The sequence below is a fragment of the Pecten maximus genome, chromosome 16 (assembly GCF_902652985.1).
Source record: "Pecten maximus chromosome 16, xPecMax1.1, whole genome shotgun sequence".
Classification (NCBI taxonomy): Eukaryota; Metazoa; Mollusca; class Bivalvia; order Pectinida; family Pectinidae; genus Pecten; species Pecten maximus.
The window spans coordinates 26126686-26153464 of record NC_047030.1 but is presented as its reverse complement, the minus strand read 5'-3'; the positions used below and the strand labels follow the sequence as shown (position 1 = coordinate 26153464).

Genomic DNA, 26779 nt, shown 5'->3' with positions numbered 1-26779 from the left:
CTTTCTGCATTAAGCATAAATATCTCTCTTGCCTAAATTTCAACTTCTATAGTATCGATCACTACAGAAACAACATAAGCTGGACGATACAATGTAACCGACACCAGTAGAGTATGGATCCAGTAGGAACCATATAAAATGGATTATAAGTACAGTCAAACCTGCTCTAACGACCGCCTGTATATAACGACCCCCTCTCTAACGTAAACTGGTTGGTGCGATAATTTTTCACCTGTCTATAAAGGCAACCTGTCTATAGTGACCGTTTTTCTGTCTACCCTTGGGTGGTCTTTATAGACAGGTTTGACTGTAGTGTTAGAATTCATAGCTGATTAATATTAGGTGCCAACCAATCAATTCTTCCCCACATTCAAACTGGTAAATAAATATATTCTATACTCTACCTATAATGCCACACAGGTAACTTTACCTGTAGTCTACACCTGTATGAACTCTTGCTTATATATCCTGTGCTGCAAGTATTTTTGTCCTGGACTGACAATTGTTACTTTGAAATGGCTGCAACTAGGAGTATGAGTACAAGTAGTAGTAAAGATAAATCCAAGGGTTTTCATTCTGGAAGACTCAGTGATATATCCAAAGGGAAAATGTCTACTGATGAGAAACTGGACAATATATTCACTATACTGTCAACGATGAAGGAGGATATGTGTCAACAGATGATAAGTTTAAGAGAAGAAATCAGACGAGAAAACAGAGAACTGATAGAGAGATTGGAGGGTCGTGTGTTCGACTTAGAGGAGCAAAATGAGGACTTGAAACAAACAGTTACCAAGCTTGAACAACATTTATCAGACTCGGAAGATAAAAGGATAGAATTGGAAATCAAACAAAATGATCTGGAGCAGCACGGGAGAAAAAACTCTATCAGGATAGTTGGACTGGAAGATTCTAATAGAAATGAGTCTGTAGAAGATTGTGTTGGAAAGATTGTGAGTTTTGTGAAGGACAAGTTGAAAGTTGCGATCTGCAAATCTGACATAGACATTGCACACAGACTTGGGCCTTTTCAGCGAGGTAAACCACGTAGCATTATCTGCAAGTTCACTCACAGAAGGAAGAAGATAGAGATTATCCAGGGAAGGAAAGTGTTGAAGGGATCTGGGATATACATCACAGAGGACTTGACTCGAATAAATCAACAGAGACTAAAGGCTGCTTTCGAACTCCAATGTGTTGAGCGTTCATGGAGTATGGATGGAAAACTGTTTGTGTTGTTGAAATCTGGAAAAAAAAGGAGAATTTATGCTGATACAATTTTGTCGGAGGCCTTTTTGATGGACGATAACAATTTCCGCGTAAGTAATCATATCTGATAATCAGTGACTTTATATGTACAAATGATCTCATTTGACATACATAGTGAACCCTTTGATACTTTTGTACATGTTGATTGATCAGGTATTGATTGACTTTCTTTATATCTGACAATGAAATATTAACCGACTCGGAATATTATATGTGTCTAGATTATGTATTAGTATTATTAATATTTTCTATTTGATTATTATTAGGTGCAGTGTTATAATTTTGACAGATATTTACTGCACATTAATAAATGCATGAAAGAGTCGAAAGTGAATGAAAGATGAAACTACTTATGATACTTTGTGATGTATGGTGCTAGCACCTGTAATTACATGGTGCTATTACAATTCTATAATACTGAGTGCGTTTTTTTTTTTTTTTTTTTTATATTATAATGAATTATGTATATAATATTCATATAAGCTGGGTCTCTTTCCTACATGACATTATAATCAAGATAAATTAAATAATATGTTGCTTGCAGTAATAGATTACCATTCCTGACATGTGGAAAGTGTAACAGTGCAAATATTGTTTCATTAATTTATCTTCACAACAATAATAAGAAGGCTACAAGATTGTAATCAAGTGTATTAATACCTATTACACGTATATATATTCACATTTATTTGTATACCTTTTTATTTGTCTGTTTATGCTGGATATCTATAAATGTCAGGAGTAGGTGGGAAATACTCGCCACCCAGACATTATTAGTATCCTACATATAATACATAATTAAAACACATTTACATGCGTATGTGTAAATGACCATTCTTATGTATTTGTGCCTCCTTGTGCATAAGGGATTTACTAAGAACTTGGTGTAGGTGGGAATCTACCCGCCACCCAGATAAGCTTCTGTATAAATCTCAACATATGCTCACATATATATCGTACATATCAATGGTCATGCACATACGGATGACCAAAGTGTGTATTTTATATCAATGTATTATAGTGCATCACCATAACATATATATGGTTGAATCTACATCACTTATGTATGACCCAAAGAAATTTTTTTTTTTATCAATATTCCACATATATCTTATAATTATTTGCTTACTGGACACATATATATGTTTATATATATATATATATATAGCAAGACGGATGATATGATCGATGGTTTCTTTTCTGGTAATGGTATAGTAATACTGCTGAATTCCGAATTCACTTGTATATCATCATAGGCCTGTAAATAGGACAGGTGTCATGTGGGATTTGTATCCCCCATAGGATAAGTACCCGGATACCAAAACAGGCCATAGGATTAGTATCCGGGTACAATATTTGGCCATAGGATAAGTATCCGGATACAATAAATGGCCATAGGATAAGTATCCCCCCCATAGGAATTGTATCCCCCCCTAAAATTTATCATAAGGTAACAATGTAAGAATTTTGGAAATGTTTTTTTTTACCGTTAAACTGCTTTAAAAGGTTGGAAAATAAAGTATTATCAGATAATTTCATTTTTTTTTTCTCTTTCACTATTCAATAAAATTGATGAATTATTTCAAAACTGTTAAAAATCATTTGAATTGTTGATCAACCCTGATATAGTCACTGAAGCAGTAATAATTGAAACTTATACTGAATATAAAGTCTGCCCTGTACGTGTCACCTGGGGAAAGGTAAACCTGTTAGATGGCCCCAGGGAATATCTGTCATAGTGGACAGAGTGTTGTTTTAATCATTATTACCTATCACCTGTTCACCTATGTAGATGTTGGAGTGGGGTAAAAGAATATATCATTAAGTCATTCTTAAAAAGAACCTAAAACAACCAACATGAATTTGAATTCATCAACCAAATCACAGATTTTCTTCTGGGTCCCACTGAAAAGAGGAAATAAATCATGATCTATGTGCTGTATAAAGATGTGTGCTTTTAAATCACTCAAGTGATCATTACTTTAAATTTTGAGTTTCATTTCTAGTGAATTAAAGAATTGACTTGTTATTATGTATTTAGGACATTTTCAAATGACACAAATATATGTTCTATCCAAAATTGTTAAAAATGTTCAAAGTCTGAAGAATTGCATATAGATGCAATATGAAATAGTGATAACACATGTTATCAAGTTTTTCTTTTTCTTTAAGTATTACTTCGTTCGTTAGGATCGTATTCAACAATTTCATCATATATGTAATAATGAATCAAAGTTAAACATACATTGCACACTTTATTTGTTTCATTGTGCTGACTGTTGAATTTATCTAGAAAAAAAAAATTAAATATATGAAAAGTCGGTGATAGGAACAGAAATCATCAAAAACTGCATCAACAGCTGATTTCTGTCTTCTTCAAATGGAATAGTTTATTGTTTTCAATCAGACAATCATCAGTTAGAACAAAGATTTTATCAACATATATGTGAATGAATAAGTGTGTCTGAATACATACAGTTAATATTCAACCTAATCAATATTTTATTAGAATTTGTATCACCCCAACTTTATGTCATTTAGGCTGATTTCTATAGCCGTAGGATTTGTATCCCCCCTACTTTATGTCATTTAATCTGTTTTCTATAGCCGTAGGACTTGTATCCCCCCTAATTTATGTCATATTAGTTGATTTCTATACCATAGGATTTGTATCTCCTCTACTTTATGTCATGTAATCTGATTTCTATAGCCATAGGATTTGTATCCCCCCTACTTTATGTCATTTAATCTGTTTTCTATAGCCGTAGGAATTGTATCCCACCTAATTTATGTCATATTAGTTAATTTCTATACCGTAGGATTTGTATCCCCCCTACTTTATGTCATTTAATCTGATTTCTATAGCCATAGGATTTGTATCCCCCCTACTTTATGTCATTTAGGCTGATTTCTATAGCCATAGGAATTGTATCCCCCCTACTTTATGTCATTTAATCTGATTTCTATAGCCATAGGATTTGTATCCCCCCTACTTTATGTCATTTAAGCTGATTTCTATAGCCGTAGGATTTGTATCCCCCCACATTTATGTCATTTAGGCTGATTTCTGTAGCCATAGGATTTGTATCCCCCCCTACTTTATGTCAGTTAAGCTGATTTCTATAGCCGTAGGATTTGTATCCCCCCTACTTTATGTCATTTAAGCTGATTTCTATAGCCGTAGGATTTGTATCCCCCCACATTTATGTCATTTAGGCTGATTTCTGTAGCCGTAGGATTTGTATCCCCCCTACTTTATGTCATTTAATCTGATTTCTATAGCTGTAGGAATTGTATCCCCCTACTTGATGTCATTTATGCTGATTTCTATAGCCGTAGGATTTGTATCCCCCCTACTTTATGTCAGTTAAGTTGATTTCTATAGCCGTAGGATTTGTATCCCCCCACATTTATGTCATTTAGGCTGATTTCTGTAGCCATAGGATTTGTATCCCCAATTATGTCATTTAATCTGATTTCTATAGCCGTAGGATTTGTATCCCCCCTACTTTATGTCAGTTAAGCTGATTTCTATAGCCGTAGGATTTTTATCCCCCCTACTTTATGGCATTTAAGCTGATTTCTATAGCCGTAGGATTTGTATCCCCCCTACTTTATGGCATTTAAGCTGATTTCTATAGCCATAGGATTTGTATCCCCCCACATTTATGTCATTTAGGCTGATTTCTATAGCCGTAGGAATTGTATCCCCCCTACTTTATGTCATTTAGGCTGATTTCTATAGCCGTAGGAATTGTATCCCCCCTACTTTATGTCATTTAGGCTGATTTCTATAGCCATAGGATTTGTATCCCCCCTACTTTATGTCATTTAATCTGATTTCTATAGCCATAGGAATTGTATCCCCCCTACTTTATGTCCGTCCGTCCGTTGTCTGTAGACGCATTTTGTCTGGACAACTCCTCCTAAACCGATGGGCCGATTTCATTGAAACTTCACACAAATATAGAGGACCATGTGTAGATGTGCATGCCAATTTATTTTTCTCAAAATTACGGTTGCTATGGCAACTGGTTACTATAAACAGGTTTTCTGATAAGAACCATAACTTTAAGTGTGTCCGGACAACTTCTCCTAAACTAAATGGCCAATTTCAATGAAACTTCACACAAATATAGAGGACCATGTGTAGATGTGCATGCCAATTTATTTTTCTCAAAATTATGGTTGCTATGGCAACTGGTCACTATAAACAGGTTTTCTGATATAAGAACCATATCTTTAAGTTTGTCCAGACAACTCCTCCTAACCGATAGGCCAATTCAATGAAACTTCACACAAATATAGAGGACCATGTGTAGATGTGCATGCCACTTTTTTTTTTTTTTTTTAATTATGGTTGCTATGGCAACTGGTCACTATATTACTGGGTTATCTTAATAAGCCTCTAATTAACAGTTCCAATTCACCATTGACTTGTGCAGATTGCGGGGGTATTAATCAGCCATTCTGGAGACAGTTCTAGTTCAAATTCTGTTTCCCTTCTTCCAAGGATGTTCCTGACCAAATTTGGTTCAAATTCATTTATAACTTTATGACTAGTAGCGATTTAAAGGATTAACCCTATTTTCCCTATTTGCCCCGCCCCTCAGGCCCCTGGGGGTTCATAGTAAAAATTTATACAAACTCTGTTCCCCTTCCCACAAGGATGTTCCTGACAGAATCTGGTTAAAATCCATTAAAAACTTTATGACTAGTAGCAATTTAAAGACTAATCTCTATTTCCCCTATTGGGCCCCTGGGGGGCCAGACCAACCGTTTATACAAAATTGGTTCCCCTTCACCCAAGGATGTTTCAGACCAAATATGGATCAAATCCCTTTATTCCTACAGAAGAAGAAGGATTTCAAAGAATTTGCTATATTTCCCCTATTGGGCCCCGCCCCTTAGGCCCCTGGGAGGCCAGACCCACCGTTTATACAAAATTGGTTCCCCTTCACCCAAAGATGCTTCAGACCAAATATGGATCAAAATCCACCGAGTAGTTTAGGACTAGTAGCGATTTAAAGGAAAAGTTGACGGACAGACGACGCACCATGCCATAAGCTCACTGGCACTTCGGGCCAGGTGAGCTAAAAATAGTAACCAAAGATAATTTGCCAGTCCCAATTACAGAAACAGTGAACAAACATGTAGAATCAAGTGATGTGAAGTACAAAATACATGTATGTAAGCAAGTACGACGTCTTCTGGGTGATTATCCAGGATCTTCGGGATCAGACCTTCTGCGCTTAAATTAACTAAATCGTCGTCTAGAAGGTATTATTAATAAGTCCGAGTTCAACTACAATATTAGTGTTCAGCGGGTTTTTTGTGTGTGAAATGTTGGTGTTTTGTGATATAAAAATACACTCTAGATATATACTTTAATGGCGATGTCTGTTCACCAAATAAAGATTACGATAGATTCAAAATGGACACCACTTATTATTGTCATTAGGTCATCTGACCCAAAGGGTCAGGATGACCTATAGTCATCGTGCTTCGTCCGTCGTCGTCCGCCGTGCGCCGTGCGCCGTCCGTAAACTTTTTCTTTCAAAACGCTACTCCTCCTTAACCCTTGGGTGGATTACTTCCAAATTTGGTTTGAAGCATCATTGGGGGAGGGCAATCATATTTTATATAAATGAGGCTGGTCTGACCCCTGGGGCCAGAAGGGCGGGGCCCCAAAAAGGGAACTTAGGTGAATATTGCTATAAAATCCTACTCCTCCTTTACCCTTGGGTGGATTACAACTAAATTTGGTGTGAAACATCATTGGGGGAGGGCGGTCATATTTTATATAAATGAAGTTGGTGTGACCCCTGGGGCCTGAGGGGCGGGGCCCCAAAAGGGGAACTTTGATGAAATTTTGCTATAAAATCCTACTCCTCCTTAACCCTTTAGTGGATTTCAACCAGATATGTTGTGAAACATCATTGGGGGAGGGTGGTCATATTTTATATAAATGAGGCTGGTGTGGCCCCTGGGGCCAGAGGGGCGGGGCCCCAAAAGGGGAACTTTGATGAAATTTTGCTATAAAATCCTATTCCTCCTAACACCCATAGTGAATTATTACCAAATTTGGTGTGAAACATCATTGGAGGAGGACGATCATATTTTATATAAATGAGGCTGGTTTGACCCCTAGGGCCAGAGGGGCGGGGCCCCAAAAGGGGAACTTTGGTGAATTTTTGCTATAAATCTACTTCTCTCTAACCCTTGGGTGGATTAATACGAAATATGGTGTGAAACATCCTTTGGGAAGGGTGGTCATATTTTATATAAACGAGGCTAGTGTGACCCCTGGGGCCTGAGGGGCAGGGCCCCAAAATGGGAACTTTGGTGAATATTTGCTGTTAAATCCTAATCCTCCCTAACCTTTTGGTGCATTACAACCAAATTTGATGTGAAACATATTAGGTGACAGCAATCATATTTTTTAATGAGACAGGTTTGACCCCTGGGGAAAAAAAGATGGGGCAAAAGGAGTGCTTAGGTTAAACATTTCTTAAAAATGCAATTCCTCCTTAATGCCTTAATTGATTACAACCATATTTAGTATGAAACATCATTGGGGAAAGGCAATCCTAATTGATATAAATGAGTCTTGTCTGACCCATTGGGACAGAGGGGCATGCCCCAAAAATGGGAACTTGGCTAAAATTTTGCTTTATGATGCTGCTCTTCCTGGACAAGCTAAATGGATAAAAACCAAATTTGATCTAAAACATAACTGGCTGCGATAAATAATTTATGGTAATAATGCTGGAATGGGGTGTGTGTCCCTGCTGTAAATGTAAGTGTTTGTCAGATGACCGTTAAGGCCCATGGGCCTCTTGTTCTTATATAAATATTCGTGAGGGATTTGAATTTGCGTTTGACTCTCCTCGCGAATTAACAGGAAAATAAATCCCACGCAAAATGTAAGTGATTTACAGTACTCATATTGCCAATATTCCATGTATAATTCTATACTGAAACCACGTAAGGGTCACATCTTTTGTTGTGCAAAAAATAACATTTTGTTATCTTTATCTATAATATTATCTATATTGCCTTTTGTTATACTAATACTATCAAAACATGTAAACTAGCTATCTTGTTACTTCGATAGAATATGAGTTTACCCACCCGTTACTGTTAGACCTTGTTTGTACCTATCTTGTTACTTTGAAAGAACATGAGTATGCCCAACCGTTACTGTTAGACCATGTTTGTACCTATCTTGTTACTTTGATAGAACATGAGTATGCCCACCCGTTACTGTTAGACCATGTTTGTACCTATCTTGTTACTTTGATAGAACATGAGTATGCCCACCCGTTACTGTTAGACCATGTTTGTACCTATCTTGTTACTTTGATAGAACATGAGTATGCCCACCAGTTACTGTTAGACCATGTTTGTACCTATCTTGTTACTTTGATAGAACATGAGTATGCCCACCAGTTACTGTTAGACCATGTTTGTACCTATCTTGTTACTTTGATAGAACATGAGTATGCCCACCAGTTACTGTTAGACCATGTTTGTACCTATCTTGTTACTTTGATAGAACATGAGTATGCCCACCAGTTACTGTTAGACCATGTTTGTACCTATCTTGTTACTTTGATAGAACATGAGTATGCCCACCCGTTACTGTTAGACCATGTTTGTACCTATCTTGTTACTTTGATAGAACATGAGTATGCCCACCAGTTACTGTTAGACCATGTTTGTACCTATCTTGTTACTTTGATAGAACATGAGTATGCCCACCAGTTACTGTTAGACCATGTTTGTACCTATCTTGTTACTTTGATAGAACATGAGTATGCCCACCCGTTACTGTTAGACCATGTTTGTACCTATCTTGTTACTTCGATAGAATATGAGTATACCCCGTATAGACCATGTGTAGATGTGCATGCCTCTTTCTTTTTCTCAAAATTATGGTTGCTATGGCAACCGGTCACTATAAACAGGTTTTCCAATAAGAACCATAATTTTAATGACATACTTAAGTTGGGGGGATACAATTCCTACGACTATAGAAATCAGCTTAAATGCCATAATGTAGGGGGATACAAATCCTAAGGCTATAGAAATCAACTAATATGACATAAAGTAGAGGGGGATACAAATCCTATGGCTATAGAAATCAGATTAAATGACATAAAGTAGGGGGGATACAATTCCTATGGCTATAGAAATCAACTTACCCTGGTATATGACATAAAGTTGGGAGATACAATTCCTACGGCTATAGAAATAAGCCTTAATGACATAAAGTAGGGGGATACAAATCCTATATGGCTATAGAAATCAGCCTAAATGACATAAAGTTGGGGGATACAATTCCTACGGCTATAGAAATCAGATAAAATGACATAAAGTAGGGGGGATACAAATCCTATGGCTATAGAAATCAGCTTTAATGACAAAGTAGGGGGGATACAATTCTTATGGCCATAGAAATCAGCTTAAATGACATAAAGTAGGGGGGATACAAATCCTACGGCTATAAAAATAAGCTTAACTGACATAAAGTAGGGGGGGATACAAATCCTATGGCTATAGAAATCAGCTTTAATGACATAAAGTAGGGGGGTACAATTCCTATGGCTATAGAAATCAGATTAAATGACATTAAGTAGGGGGGATACAAATCCTATGGCTATAGAAATCAGATTAAATGACATAAAGTAGGGGGGATACAATTCCTATGGCTATAGAAATCAGATTAAATGACATAAAGTAGGGGAGCTACAAATCCTACTGTTATAGAAATTAACTTAATTAATTAAGAAATGAGGGGATACAAATGCTATGGCTATAGAAATCAGCATATTTATGTTAAAGAAAGGATGTTAAAAGATAGATTATATTTGTTTTGTTAATATTGTATGCATCCAATTTATCTTGTCAAGTTGTGAATGGAGAAAACCATATTGAAACGAACCAGCAAAAACTTAATTTTTTTTTAATTGTAAAAATCCATGTCTTTCTGGAAATTGGAAAAAATGGTATGTATATATATATATATACCTTTAATAAATCAAAGCCATTATTAAATATTCATTTATATCACACACAGTACTAGGTAATAACTTATAATTATAGATTATATATAATAATAATTAATACTAAAGAAATATGGACAATATAATAATAGTAATAAATGTTTAAATAAAAAAAAACAACCTAAATCTCTATGAGCTATTTTCTTTAAACCAAACCAAATCCTAATATTTATAAGTTTAAGACTTAAAAAAAAAAAATGCTTGTCATAACACACATCATCCACAATAAATTCACACCTGTCAAGTCCATGGCCATCCTGCTGATTGTGTGTACATCACACCCTGACCCCATGCATGACTGCTCACCACCCCCTCCCTAATTGTCTTTGATGACAACCATTATATACACCTAGGTTAAGAGTCACCAGTTATGCAGAGATGAACACATATATAAAAGTGAACAGGGAACCACTGCAAATTGTTTATATCATATTTGCTGTCACTTAAATTGACATGTCATGATTAAATAGATAAGTCTGTATATAAAACATACACCCCTGCAGTCCATTCTCCCAATATCTTAAAAACTCCTTTAATCCTCCAATTATCAAAAAAAGAGTTCATTAATACTTTCTAGTATATAAATTCATTGTATTGAACACCCGTATACAGATAAGGTTTCGTATGAATAGGGGGGATACTTTTCCTATGGGGGGGATACAAATCCTATGGCCAGTTTTAGTATCCGGATACAAATCCTATGGGGGATACTTATCTTATATGACACCGGTATAAAAATATACTTGTAATACCTGGTGTAGGTGGGAAATACTCGCCACCCTGTTAGGAATTTTTTATGATATATCCTACTAACCAATGCAACTGAACATACATGAATAGTATATTTAAATACATATAGCAAGACGGATAATATGATCCGCCACACCAGGTTTCTTTTCTGGTTATGTTATAGTAGTACTGCTGACTTCCGGTTTCACTTCTTGCTTTATTTATGCGGAGTGGAATATTGTGAAAGTATGCATGGATGAAAAGGAAACAAATGTGCAAGGTGTAAGAGTACAGGTAAAGCAAGTAGTATATGATTTAGGTATAGTCGAAAGTGTGTCATTTCTTTCTCTTTTTCTTATTTTTTGTTTGATCTCATCTATGTTTTTCTGTGTTTTTTCCTTATGTCTATCACTGCTTCCTTTCCTTTTCTTCTTGAGTGTCAGATTTATTACTATTCTGCTGCTGGCAAGGGCTCCGCTAGAGCTCCTGCCCTCTCACGTTGACTTCGGCTGTGTCACATATATGGTCAATGATTCTAATAAGATAAACGGTTTAGATATGTAACTTGTTGAGTGTATAAAGATAATATCAGCAAACTGTCAAGGTCTAGGAGATAGACATAAAAGAAAAGATGTTTTTTCTTACTTGAAAAATAAGCATTATAATATTTTCTGTTTACAGGATACACATTTCACTCCTGAACTTGAAAATATAATTAGAGCAGAATGGGGTTATGACTGCTATTTTAATTCATTCAGATCAAATGCACGGGGGGTAGCAATTTTACTCAATAACAATTTTGAAGTAAAAGTATTGCAGGTAAAAAGGGAGTTGTCTGGTAATTTTTTGGCACTTGATATGAGGATAGAAGGTAGAAAAGTAACATTAATTACACTATATGGCCCTAATTCAGACAATCCAGAATTTTATGAAAACTTAACTGAAACTATTAATCTATTTGGCAATGATTCATTTATAATATGTGGTGATTTTAACTTAGTTTTGAACCCTACAGTGGATTATGATAAAAGCTATAAAAATATCAATAACCCAAAAGCCAGGGATAAAATAATTGAACTTATAGAAGAGTTGGGAATGGTAGATATATATAGAGAACAGCATCCAGAAAATAGAAGATACACCTGGAGGAGAAGTAATCCTGTTAAACAAGCTAGGCTAGATCTTTTTCTTATTTCGGACAATCTATTACCAAGCATTCATTATTCAAATATTGAACCAGGCTATAGAACAGATCATTCACTTCCTGTAATTGCTTTAAAGTTTAACGAATTCAGAAAAGGAAAAGGATTATGGAAGTTTAACAATTCACTTTTACATGATTTAGATTACTTAGAACTTATAAATAAACTTATTTTAGACATTAAAAGACAATATGCTCTTCCAGTTTATCATTTAGAAAACATCAGCAATATACCTGATTCTGATATACAATTTATGATAAGCGATCAACTTTTTTTGGAAACACTTTTAATAGAAATTCGAGGCAAAACCATTTCCCACTCGTCATATAAAAAGAAGATACAGAATTTGAACGAAAGTAGACTTATAGAAACTATACATGAACTAGAAGATAGTAATGAGGTTGATATAGACAGGGTGAATGAAAAAAAACAAGAATTACAAAATATAAGATTGAATAAATTAAAAGGTAGCTTAATTCGATCTAGAGCTAAATGGGTAGAAGAGGGTGAAAAACCAACACATTATTTCTTAAATTTAGAAAACAGAAATTACACCTCAAAGTTAATACCAATGATAGAGAAAGAAAATGGTGATAAAATAACTAAACAAGCAGAAATTCTCGATGAGGTAAAACATTTTTACAAAAAATTGTATACAATTGATCATTATATAGAGGATATTCACCTAGGTGATTTTTTAAAAGATATTGATATTCCAAAATTAACAGAGGCACAATCTAACAAATTAGAAGGTATAATTACTCTTAATGAAGCATCAAATACTTTAAAAGCTATGAAAAATAATAAAAGCCCAGGCTCTGATGGGTTCACTGTGGAATTTTTTAAATGCTTCTGGAAACAGTTAGGTACTTTTATAGTCAGATCAATTAATTATGGGTTCAATCAGGGTCAATTATCAATTACACAAAGACAGGGCATAATAACATGTATACCTAAGGGAGATAAGCCTCGACAATATCTTAAAAACTGGAGACCAATTTCTTTACTCAATATTATTTATAAAATTGCATCAGGATCAATAGCTAACCGAATAAAAATAGTTTTGAATAAATTAATTCATACTGATCAAACGGGTTTCATCTCAGGACGTTATATTGGGGAAAACACTCGAATTGTTTATGATATTATGCAATATGCAGAAGATAAAAATATACCTGGAATGTTGTTGATTATTGATTTTGAAAAGGCTTTTGACTCTGTTTCTTGGAAGTTTATTGATAAAGTTCTTGATTTTTTTAAATTTGGGGAAGATATTAAGAAATGGGTGAAGGTTCTACAAAACAATTCAAGCTCAGCGATTAATCAAGGGGGAAATCTGTCTCCTTTTTTTTGAAATAGAGAGAGGCTGTAGGCAGGGGGACCCAATTGCACCATATATATTTATAATGTGTGCTGAAATCTTAGCTATTAGAATAAGGAACAATAATAATATAAAAGGTATTGATGTTGATAATATTCCTATTTTACTGTCTCAATATGCTGATGACACTTCACTGATCTTGGATGGAACAGAGGAATCCCTTAAAGAATCTATTGATGAATTAAAATCTTTTGCAAAAATATCAGGATTGAAAATAAATATATCTAAAACCCAGGCTATTTGGATTGGAAGCAAAAAATATAGTGATGAAGTTGTCTACCCTGAACTGAATCTACAGTGGAGAAATCAAACATTTACACTTTTAGGAATCGAATTTCATGTTGACCTTCATCGAATACCTAAACTAAATTATGATAAGAAATTAGTAAAGTTAAAGGCACTTATTAGAATTTGGGAACGACGAGTCTTAACTCCAATCGGTAGAATTCATATTATAAAGGCTTTATTAATTTCTCAGTTCAATCATCTCTTTATCTCTTTGCCAAATCCAGAGGAGAATTTCTTGAAAAAATTAAACACAGAACTGTATTGTTTTCTTTGGAAAAGTAAAATAGATAAGGTGAAAAGAGATGTAACTATTAAAAAATACATTGATGGGGGGCTAAAAATGTTACATGTGAAGTCATTCATTGAATCTTTGAAGCTAACATGGTTAAGGAGACTTTTTACAAGTTCAAGTAAATGGCAGTTAATTCTTAGATCTTTTGTTGATGATCACCTTATGGCTAACTGTGGGATGGAATATATCTCAATATGTCACAATAAATGTAAAAATCTATTCTGGAAAGATGTCTTTAAAGCATGGATAAAACTATCTAATAAAAACTACTTATATAAATCCCCAGATATGTTGGCTAAAACACCAATTTGGTATAATAAATTAATTAAAGTAGATAATCAGAATATTTTTTATCAAGATTGGTACAATAAAGGAATTATTGTAATTAGTGACTTAATTAACAAAAACAATAATTCATTTTACTCCTTCGAAGAATTTCAACGGGTCTTTGATATTAATACAAACATCCTTAAATATCGAGGACTTATCTCAGCTATTAGAAAACATATTCAGAAACAGGAATTATCATCTCCTATCTACCCATTTATACCAATTGATATGAAAATTCTTTTTCGCAGTAAAAAGGGAACAAAAGACTTTTACTATTTACTCAGTAAAAATAACATAATATCCACTGGAAGAAAAAAATGGGATATCTTCAACTTTGATAATGAAACATGGAGGAAAATATACAAATTGCCTTTTTATATAACCAAAAATTCAAAACTACAGTGGCTACAATATAGAATTAATCAACACATCTTAACAACAAATTCATTTCTATTTAAGGCAGGAATAGCAGAAAATCCGTAATGCTACTGGTGCAAAACTGATATTGAAACAATAGAACATACACTTTGGGAATGTGATAAGGTGCAAGTTATGTTACAAAATTTTGAGTTTTTATTAGATTCTTTAATGATACCTTTCGCATATAATAAGGAAACTTTTATTTTTGGATTATATAATCAAGATGGAATAAGAACACCAATAGACAGTACAATCATTTTAATTATTAAACAGTATATTTATTCAACAAGGTGTCTACAAATTAATTTATCTTTGACTGGTCTCAAAAAAACTATTAAAGATCATTATGTTACACAAAAATATATTGCAATGGGTAAAGGGGACAAGTATAAGGAAAATTTTCAAAATGAATGGAAAAAATGGCAAAAATTACTTAATATCTCTTAGAACTTCAATTTGCTGATTATTGTCCTTAGATTCTTGTTTACTGCTATACTTTGTAATGTTATATGTAACCAAAGTTAATACATATTATTGTTTCTATAAGATTTCAAAATAAAATTTTATTGCTATAATCATATGTGGTGACACTTGCTGACGACAATACATGTTTAAATCCTCTTGTCTTTCCCTTGCCAGTCTTCATTCATATACAGTAAAGCTGGTCTAATTATAAGTCAGACCTAAATTGTCTTACCAGCAATTCTGTTTATCCTGTGTACATCTGGGTTAGACTACAGACCATACTGTAAATATTTGATTTTCTGACACCTCTCTTTGTCTCTCTCTCCCTCTCTCTCTGTCTCTATGTCTGTCTTTGTTACTATATATATGTCTTTGTCCATGTTTCTTGTTTCGTCCCTATTGCTTTATTGCTATGATTTTTCTGTCTGCTCTACACCTTTTCTTCTGCTTTCTTCCTTTCTTTAAATACAGTGGGAAAGTAACATTTAGAAAATTCATCAAAAGTAAATGATTTTATGAATCTGGATTAAGATGTGTGTATTTGTGTTGGATCATCTACAATTCTATGGTGCTGTAATAATGATTATTCTGAATACAATTGAATACTATGTACTTTACACTGTATGAAAATCTCTGAAAAAATAAAACAAATACAAAAAAAAAAAATATATTTTAAACTAAATTGTACTCCAATATTTAAGAGAATATTTTACGATGGATTACCGTTTGTAGGAGGTATTGGTTCACAGTGATTCCACACATCTCACACAGCTGTGCCTGCGATGATGACTTTTCCTCCCCTTTGTTCGGAACCGGCATTTTGTGATCAGAGATACAGGCAAACACATTACCTGTTACATACAATACAAACGCTGCCATGACCATACTTTCAGATTCATTCTTATGCTTATAATCCCCGATCAACAGCAATTTTATAACTTTTTTTTTCATTTAAATTTAATCACATCATACGATACTTTAAATATTAGGTAATTTCCAGGAAATACAAATTCTCTGAATGTCTATCAAGGTTCTGTATAAAAAGTTAATGCATTTTCAAACTTTGAAACCGTGAACATGTACATCACGGATATCAATTTCTTTATAACATTTCAAGGCATTTTTATCCTTGTTGAACTTTATACATCCAAATCTTTTTTTATAAAAAATCCTTTTTATTTCAAACATACAATTCAAATTATAAATGTAAATGCTTAATATCTACTAATAAATGCATATTGCTTAAAATACACTTTAGAAATTAAATCATTTCCATGCAAAGCATATATCTGTGATATGATAAATATAATTAATATCTTTAAATCTTAATCATTTCCACTACTACATTGTGTAATACTTACTTGGTTTAGGGTTAGTGCCTTTTGGTTCGACCTAAAATGTAAAGATGCAAACTGTTCATAAAAATGTAAATACTATATATATATATGTATATACATACTGACTTTGTAATTTGACTGAAATAGTTTATGTACCGTACCTTTTAGTTGGCAAACAGTCCCATCTGTTTAAAGACTTTGTAATTCAACTAAGATTGTCTCTAGACTAACCTTGGCAAACAGACCCATCTGTTTAATAACTTTGTAATTTGACTAAGACTATCTCCAGACTGACCTTGGCAAACAGACCCATCTGTTTAATAACTTTGTAATTTGACTAAGACTATCTCTAGACTAACCTTGGCAAACAGACCCATCTGTTTAATGACTTTCCTAGCCAGTTGACTGTACTGTTCCACGAGCTGCCAGAGTCGGATATTGGCCCGGTCCACTACAATCTTGGACTTGTCTGTGAACTGGGAGCTTTCCTGTGGAGTTTGACCCTTTACTAGTAGTTTACTTCCATCTGTCCCCAAAAAAAAAAAAAAGTAATTTTTAACATCTGCCACAAAAACACAAAAAGCAAGAACTGTCACCGAACACAAAAAGTAAAATTTTACAAGTTGTGCAGATCAAAATCACCTGTACCTTATTGGTAGATGAAGTGCAAATTTGTTAAGTTTGTTGATACTCTTATTCAACAGATCCATATGCTTACCAACTAGTACAAAATAATTAGGGACGTCAATTCAACAGTCATTCAACAGGAAGGACATTGCACTAGTGCTATCTATAAATAGTCATCTTGGGCATTGTTATAAACAAAGCTGGATAAAATGTTTGAGGCAGAGTCTCATTGTAGTAGTTGGTGACTACCTCACTGAACAATATACAGGAGGCCCATAATAATTGCCATCCAGAGCGATTGGGGTAAAATGTCTTGCCCAAGGACATAACCATGACAGGAGAGACCAGCTTGTCTCTCAGCTTCCTGAGAAACACAAATGGACACCGGTAGGGAGTGTCAAACCACGCACCTTGGATCTTCACCAGAGATTACGTGTCTGGAGCTCTAACCGACTGAGCTATCGCGACCCCTAACAGACTCCACTCCATACTGATTAATATGAGAACCAGTCATCAAATACATCCTTACCAGTATTATGCTGTATTTCCAGTATAATTTCCACCAAACCCTCCTGTTGTACACAGCCTGTCTGCCAAATGAAGAGAGGTTTACGAATTTGTGAAGCCATGTTAACCACTCGATGAAGCACACTGTTTGACGCCGGGTGAGTAAATTCAAACATGTTCTGGGCGAAGATGATATCCTTATTGTCAGTCTTCCTGATCACATCCTGAAATCAGAAACGTTACCATTACATCACAAAAATCTCTTAATAAAGAGAATTACTAATGAATTTTCTTTCCAACAAAGGGATTCAGACTGATGTGACTGTTAATTAAGTCCTCGTTTCTCTGTCCTTCCAAAATACAAATGAGACACCATTTCCAGATTGATGAAGAGGACAATGAAGACAATGATAAGAAAGAGGATAAAGGTAAGGAGTGTGCCAAATGAAATATAATGGATTTGTTTTGTCAGGAAAAACAATCCAACGAGATATGTCATTATAATGAGAATAGGACTATACTCTGGTCTAAATGAGGACCCGGCATGAAGCTTGAAAAGGTCAAATTAAACAAGATCTATATGAACATGTGCAGGTGTTGAGTAATGTCATATGACCAAACATATCTTGAATTTGTTAAATTTTCATGAGGTTTATAAATGGAACACTACAAAATGCTGTGACATTCAAATGTGATATTACATTGTCACGACACAAAATCATGACACCACAGTCTCAAATCTGTCTTAACATAATTACATCATGGTCTCAATTGTGACATCACAATTTCAGTAAATTGTGACCTATACCACTGCCGGGGTACAGTGTCTAACAGTAGTACATTTACTTGTGAGATGACGGTTATACATACCACCTCAGGGGGTACAGTGTCTAACAGTACATTTACTTGTGAGATGACGGTTATACATACCACAGCCGGGGGTACAGTGTCTAACAGTACATTTACTTGTGAGATGACGGTTATACATACCACCTCTGGGGGTACAGTGTCTAACAGTACATTTACTTGTGAGATGACGGTTATACATACCACCTCTGGGGGTACAGTGTCTAACAGTACATTTACTTGTGAGATGACGGTTATACATACCACCTCAGGGGGTACAGTGTCTAACAGTACATTTACTTGTGAGATGACGGTTATACATACCACCTCTGGGGGTACAGTGTCAGTAAGCTGACTTAGCAGTACATTGGATGTGGATGTCAATGAACAACTCAGCCCTAGTTCAGAGTACAAGGCCGCACCATTTGTTCCTTGCTGAAAAATCAAGAAATATCAGAGCTGACTTAGAAGAATCTATCACTAGCTTATGATTTTGAAATGTCTTGAGCAAACGTGATCATTAATCTGAAAGGGAGCATGAAGCTGTATGTGCCAAAAAGCATATGGTGTTGTCCCCACACCTCCAGACAATATAAGAACAGTCTTGGGATCTTTGGAAGGAAATTAAATGGTTATATTTATAATTTAAAGATGGACAGACAAACATAATCAAGGATGGGCGTCAGAGTCCATTTTAACTTCAAATGCTAGCAATTTGCAAGAAATATGTCATGGAATCAATGTTGTAACAGATATAGCATTTTTTCCCTTTAGAATCCAAATATGGAGATCGGTCAATTGTTTTTCATTAATAAATAGCATCATTACCTCTGTATCCCCATTGAAGACTTTCGTGAGAGTCTTCACCATTTCATCTCTGACATACATAGGCGTTCCTTTGCTGACCAGAGAAGTTGAACCATCATTGTTTCCATGGTTACTATCAAAAGCAGTAGATAACAGATTCTCCATGCACTGTACTGAGGCCACAGCACTATCCTGATTGGTTAGTTCTAAGCATTTGGCTCTTCCCTAAAATAAACAGAATTTAATGTCTTAAGTATATAATATATATATATATATGTGTGTGATATGGGTCAAAGTAATAATATGAACAGTATAATCCAGATAACACTGGATCCTCACATAAATGTATGGAGGATACGAATTACTTGTAATGATTATATGGGGCAAAGAAGTAATTCAAACAGTGTGAACAATGAGGCTTGTTAAATTTTCGAGGCAATCCACCCCTTTATCAAAACACAAAAAATTACAAATACAATCACATATAATATATAAGAAGTACTGGAAATACAATAAAATACAATAAGAATAATGTTTTAGTAACTCGAGAGACCACAATGAACCCTTCGGCAAACGTGGGCCGAAGGCGGATACTAGCGTGACTGTACCATGTTCAACACTAGAACGCTATGCGACCAACGGCAGAGATATTTTGAATTCCCCCGCACGTGAAAGTATATCGAAGAGTTCAAAGACGATTCGTCCCTAAATACAGCAAGTGGACGACATTGCATTGATATCAGATTTCAGAATAAAAATGTTGCATTATCGTCTCTACAGTGATAGATAAAATATCGTGTACAAAGTCTGAAAAACTATAGAAAAATATGTTTAAGATCATTAGAATTATAGAGAGTGGTGTGAAAAAACTACATATATGTGTATATACATTTACTTACTAGCAAGACCATGCGATTCTCTATCATTGATAGCTGAGAGAGCTGTATTATTGATGTTCTGAGAACTCGGTCATTGATACTTCTGAAAACTCTGTAATTGATATTTGTGAGAGCTATCAATTATAGTTGTGAGAGCTCTATCATTGATAGTTGTGAGAGCTCTATCATTGATATTTCTGAGAGCCTTTTCACTTATAATTCTGAGAGCTCTGTCACTGATAGTTGTAAGAGTTCTGTCATTGATAGTTGTGAGAGCTCTATCATTGATAGTTGTGAGAGCTCTATCATTGACAGTTTGGAGAGCTCTGTCATTGATAGTTTGATGAGCTCTGTCACATATAATTGTGAGAGCTATGTCATTGATAGTTGTGAGAGCTCTATCATTGACAGTTGTGAGAGCTCTATCATTGATAGTTTGGAGAGCTCTGTCATTGATAGTTTGGAGAGCTCTATCATCGATTATTCGGAGAGCTCTATCATTGTAAGTTCGGAGAGCTCTATCAATAATAGTTCTGAGAGCTGTCATTTATAGTTCTGGACCAACTATAATAATATGATCTTTGCTATCTGATTCATACTCCCAATACTTACAAAGTATTCTAGAATGTTCAGCATACGTCTGTTGGCCTTGACTGACGACTTAATGGACACTATTCCATCCTTTAACATGGTAGTAATGGCATCTGATGTTATATAGGAAAACACTGCAGCATATATTTCCTGGTACTCTGGATGGGCAGCAGATGCCTGCTTAGCTCCAACTAGTAATTTGGCATTCACATCAGCCTGAACAAAAAAAAGCAGCAACAATACTTTTTTACCTATTAGATATATCATAATAGTTTTTTTTTAAATCTTAGACATTCAAATTTTAACAAGAAAATAATATTATTTGACAGCTTTAATTAATTGTTAACTTAAGTATTGATAGCTGACCACGATTTAAAACAACTTTATGCAAAATATCACTATTGCATTATAATTTCAAATCATCTATTCTATCTATTAATTGTCATCATTCTATCTATAAATAATTCATTCTATAAATCAAATACCATTCATTCTATTAATACATCATTCCTTTAGTTTTATACTAATACATTATTAATCTATTAATACATCATTTGTTCTATCAATACATCATTGATCTATTTATACATCATTCTATCTATTAATACATCACTGATCAATTAATACATCATTGATCTATTGATACATCATTGATCTATTGATACAAGCATTGATCTATTAGAACATCCTTGATCTATTAATACATCATTGATCTATAAATACATAATTGATCTATTAATACATAATTGATCTATTAATACATCACTGATCTATTAATACATCATTGATCTATTAATACATAATTGATCTATTAATACATAATTGATCTATTAATACATCATTGATCTATTAATACATAATTGATCTATTAATACATAATTGATCTATTAATACCTCATTGATCTATTAATACATCATTGATCTATTAATACATCATTAATCTTTTAATACATAATTGATACATTAATACATCATTCATTCTGACTCATTCCATCACTATTAATGAGTGCATACTTATGATAACTTAATATTTCTTCTAAACTAAATTTGAATGGATAAGAAGATGTTCAAAATAGAAATCCCTCAAAGGGCTCTTTATGCTTCAATTCGTTTGTGGTTAGAGAGTTTTATAGACCTAACAAGTCAGTGACTCACCTGGTTTGAAGCATTCAGGTCTAAACTAACTGTGCTAACTTTAATGTTCTCTAAGCCAGTATGTAAGTGGTAGGCTTGACTGAGTTCATTCTGTTCCTGCCAACTATAATCTCCTGACCTGCAAACCAATTCCAGTGGAATACAGAAACAACAGATGCCAAAGGGAGAGAGACTAGAGCTGCCAACCATTGTAGGACTGTTATAATTCAGTAGCTTTTTGAACTTTTCCCCTAAGTTCATTTTAAATATTATTTTCATGTCTATATGAGTCACATACAATGGTATATTGTCAAAATGAGACTCGGTCCACTTTTATTTTTCTAATTTTTATCAGTTATGAAGTACTTAAAAAATTATATTACATTGTATATAACAAATTTTTAATTTCTTGTTGATATCTAAAGCACAATAAATATATATATTTCCCAGTGAGTGAGTGCACATTAATACACATCACCATGACAACCAGATACAGCATATATATGGAGAATGAATTTTATCTGCAGTATCATTAAAATATATTCATTGTCCAGCAATCACAGTAAACCATTTTGTAACTACAATGGACCCCCTGTATGCAACTAATACATATCATAATTACCAGCTGGGAGAATTCTTACTTAAAATAACTCATCTGTAAATTATAAGTCCATATAAATTTCTCACTTCTCATTTGTATATTTATATATGGTCCAAGTACAACATATTTACAAGTGTAAGAAGAAAATGCTGACACTCATATCTATTGGAGAGAAAAAAAGAAAAAAAAAGCAGATTGATTTCTATGGCAAAGTTTTGTGGGTATACTCATCATCCTGCTATTGACAAAAAATGAAATTAAAAGTTTTAAAAAATCAGTTAATCATGGCCTGAAATTTAAGTGTGTCAAAATGAATATGTTATTAAACTTACGTTGGTTTCTTGAACATTTCAATGACTGCCTTAATACTATCTTTAGTCTTGTTGACAAGTTTATCCATGGCAGTCTTCACAGCATCAGGACTCACACACTTCTTTCCGCCATTACTCATACCCGCAATGATAAAGGCATTTCCAGAATCCTGGACAGGAGGTACCAAGTTAAGGACATATCGTATATATTTAACAAGAAATATTTTTTAAGAGTTATCTTTTTAACATGTCAATTAACATCATTATGTGTAATTTAGTATTTATATAATAATAATACTCACATATAAATATGCACCACGTACTTACGATAGACATGGGGAGACAACTCTGTATACACTTTCTACATACCAAGCCCCGTTCGATTTGCACTCTTCTGATTCTAGAAGATATCTTCCGGTCACTCGATTTGAAGCTCTTCTGCTTCTGGAAGATCTTCTACTCTTCCGTCTCAAAGCTGGAAGATTTATCTTCCAAGATGGCGGCGACCATGTTTTAAGTGTGCGAGTGATGAGTTTCACTAGAGAAGGATTTATAACACATACATGCACATGTTTGTGTCATCGTGTTTGAGAAAACTTAAAAACTTGCTTATTTTTTGTTTTATTCTCCCGGTTTACTCGATTTACATATAACGGAATACGATCTTCTTAGAAGGCTTCTCTTCTTAGAAGAGTGCAAATCGAACGGGGCTCAGGGCAACTTGGAGACATCTCTGTAGGAATCTACTTACTACTACAAACAGTCAATTTGTAATGTACGAGTTGTTACGTGTATATCCCTATTATGATAATTACATACAGGGTATGGGAGACAACTCTGTACACACGAGTTGTTGTATTTATATACTTACCACAGACAAGGCATGGGAGACAATTCTGTAAACACGAGTTGTTGTATTTATATCCTTACCACAGACAAGGCATGGGAGACAACTCTGTACACACGAGTTGTTGTATTTATATCCTTACCACAGACAAGGCATGGGAGACAACTCTGTACACACGAGTTGTTGTATTTATATCCTTACCACAGACAAGGCATGGGAGACAACTCTGTACATATGAGTTGTTGTATTTATATACTTACCACAGACAAGGCATGGGAGACAACTCTGTACAGATCGGTTGCTATGGTATCGGCAGACATGCTAGTATCGGCACCATATGGGAGGACACACAATGACCTCTTGGAGATGAAATGATCCATGACACTCTAAAAATAAATGTTTATTCATAATAATTACCAAAAACTATCAACATATATCAGGAATACTTGTACATCTAAAAGATAAGTTTTGCTTTTGTACATTATTAGAACTATATGAAATGATTCGTAACCTTGATCTTAGGGGATTGTAAGTAATATTGTCCTTAAAGCTTGTACTAAGGTATCAATTGGTAATTCATTCATGAAGCATAAAGTGGGCGTATAGAAAATATTTATTAGAAGTTTTGTATTGAGATTTATATACCATATCACACTCAAACAGATTTGCGGTGAATCCCGGAGCGAGTGTGTGGGCAGGTTTGATTCGGCAGGTCTTGGCTTCCTTCATGCTGTCTTTGGTAAGATAGGCTACGAAGCTGGACGCGGAGTTTAATGGCTTGCTAACAACCACTTTCACTAAATCAACATCGGCTGACTTCATGAAACCAGGGGCTGCAAATATTGTAAGTGTTAAAACAATTCACCTAACTATTAACAGATTTTACAAGATATTTCCGTGCTAATAAAAACAATATACCTCAGTATTAATAGTATTACCTCGTTAGATTTTTTTCAGTATAAATTATTTTTGATAAAAGTATAAAAAGTTTCTGCATCAATTTTTTTTTTAAGTCCCAATATATATATATATATATATGTAACTGACAGAAATCATGCTAAACAAATTCTGAATAAATCATACATAAACATGTAATATACTAATAGTATTACTTACGGTAATTATATTCACAAGGCCTTGACATTTACATTTTTAAGTCACTTAATTAAGACTTGCGGATTATCACGACATGGATTTTCAATGGTTCATAATTACATTTATTCAGAAGTTCTGATTAGAATTGTTTTTTTCCTATGCATTGGCTACTTTTTATGTAAGTATTAATTCACTGTAGGTGCATTGTACATATCACAACCTACACATAAGATGTCGTATTACTATTATATACATTGTACTTGTATTAATAATAGTTATAAGAATAATCTGAGTAATTCATTTATCACACTTAACTTTTCGAGGTCTGGTTTCAGCAAAAATAATGAAGGATGAAAAATCATTTCTTTGAAAGAAAAAACAATAGAATCCATCAAATTGAAGAACTGATGAAAAGATGTACAGAGGAAACAAGAGAGAATATCATTTTAGATAAGAATTTAGAAATACATGGTAGTACACTCTGATCGAACAGCACCAGTTGTTTCACCTTGACCCTTTTCAACAGATCTTTTCACTCCGACCCTTAATTCCTACCAGACCCTTTTCACCTAGACCCTTTTCACCTGGTTCCCTTTCACCCAGATCCCATCAGGGACCCTTTTCACCAAGACCCCTTTTACCCAGACCCTTTCACTCGGACCCTAAATTCCTACCAGGCCCTTTTCACCTAGACCCTTTCACCCAGATCCCATCAGGGACCCTTTTCACCCAGACCACTTTCACCTAGACCCTTTTACCCTGACCACTTTCACCTACACCCTGATTCCACCCTGACCTTTTTACCCAGATCCCTTTCACCCAGACCCCTTTCACCCTGTCCCCTTTCATCTGGTTCCAGACTTTAAATCCCTTCCACCCATGAAATGTCAAGATGAGAGCATGTCAAAAGTCACATCCTGGTGATGTATGAATTAATGCAAGAGTAGTAATCAGATACAGATTTGACCTGCTAATCTGGATCAACAGGAGCTTGATTCGCAAGGACTAATAGAGACATGATTTGGTATGTACGTTGTAGAGTGAACCGACAGTCAGCGCCTGAAGGAAGATCATGACAGTCCCTTGAATCATATTTAATTCATTATCCCCAGTAACAACCACAAAAAATAGAACTGTCACAATATCTGGATGTACACCTAACAAATACCCCTGCTGCCCAATCAACTCCGATTTACCCTCTGCCCCATGCCACAAACTTACAGGTATTAAGACAGATATAAAGGGTTAGATCAAAACAGTTCAAAACCGTTGCAAAACTTCAGCATACATGTGTGCTGACAACATTAGTTTTGAAATAAAAATTGTTGGAGCAATTTGTCTACAAATATACAGTAGGTAAATGGGCATAACTGCAATACAAAATTGGGTGAATAAAAATTCACAACTTTACACATGAGGTTTTGAACAGTTTTGTAAGAGTTGTCTGCACATGACTACAATTATAACTTTAATGGTGTGTAACTGCCATAAATTATTAAATGCCCAGGCGCAAAGTGTGAGATGACTATATACATGCACATGCATCCACAGAGTTTCAAGAAGTTTTCATAAAATTAGGTAGGATTCTGCTCAGCAGTTTGGGAGGATATGATATTTAATACAAAGTTGACAGATGATTATGACACCTGGAAGATGGATGGATGTCAGACTACACTACCCCTATGCAATCTACTCAGAGTCAAAATGTTCTCAAAATGGTCTTGCTTCCATCAACAAGAGATTCCAGAGGGATC

General features: G+C 34.5%; 2 protein-coding genes across 2 annotated transcripts in view; one reads left to right on the top strand and one right to left on the bottom strand.

The window, feature by feature from the left end:
- Positions 1-26779, bottom strand: part of LOC117344606 — an 80614-nt gene that overhangs the window by 42825 nt on the left and 11010 nt on the right. The window contains exons 6-16 of the mRNA XM_033907416.1: positions 24576-24763; positions 24191-24316; positions 23105-23253; positions 22193-22310; positions 21059-21253; positions 19590-19793; positions 19086-19196; positions 17938-18139; positions 17141-17307; positions 16806-16836; positions 16168-16295 (exon numbers count right to left, since the gene is read on the bottom strand). Of these exons, the coding sequence (XP_033763307.1) occupies positions 16168-16295; positions 16806-16836; positions 17141-17307; positions 17938-18139; positions 19086-19196; positions 19590-19793; positions 21059-21253; positions 22193-22310; positions 23105-23253; positions 24191-24316; positions 24576-24763 (1619 nt within the window). The remainder of the gene's footprint in view (positions 1-16167; positions 16296-16805; positions 16837-17140; positions 17308-17937; positions 18140-19085; positions 19197-19589; positions 19794-21058; positions 21254-22192; positions 22311-23104; positions 23254-24190; positions 24317-24575; positions 24764-26779) is intronic.
- On the top strand, positions 617-12029 carry LOC117344608. Its single transcript, XM_033907417.1, has 2 exons — positions 617-1319; positions 11251-12029. Exons 1-2 carry the CDS (start codon positions 657-659, stop codon positions 11251-11253), a joined length of 666 nt encoding a protein of 221 aa, XP_033763308.1. The 5' UTR covers positions 617-656; the 3' UTR covers positions 11254-12029.

What these genes read in the sequence shown, in the direction of transcription:
- LOC117344608 (XM_033907417.1), top strand. Translation starts at nt 657, where the DNA reads ATGAAGGAGGATATGTGTCAACAGATGATAAGTTTAAGAGAAGAAATC.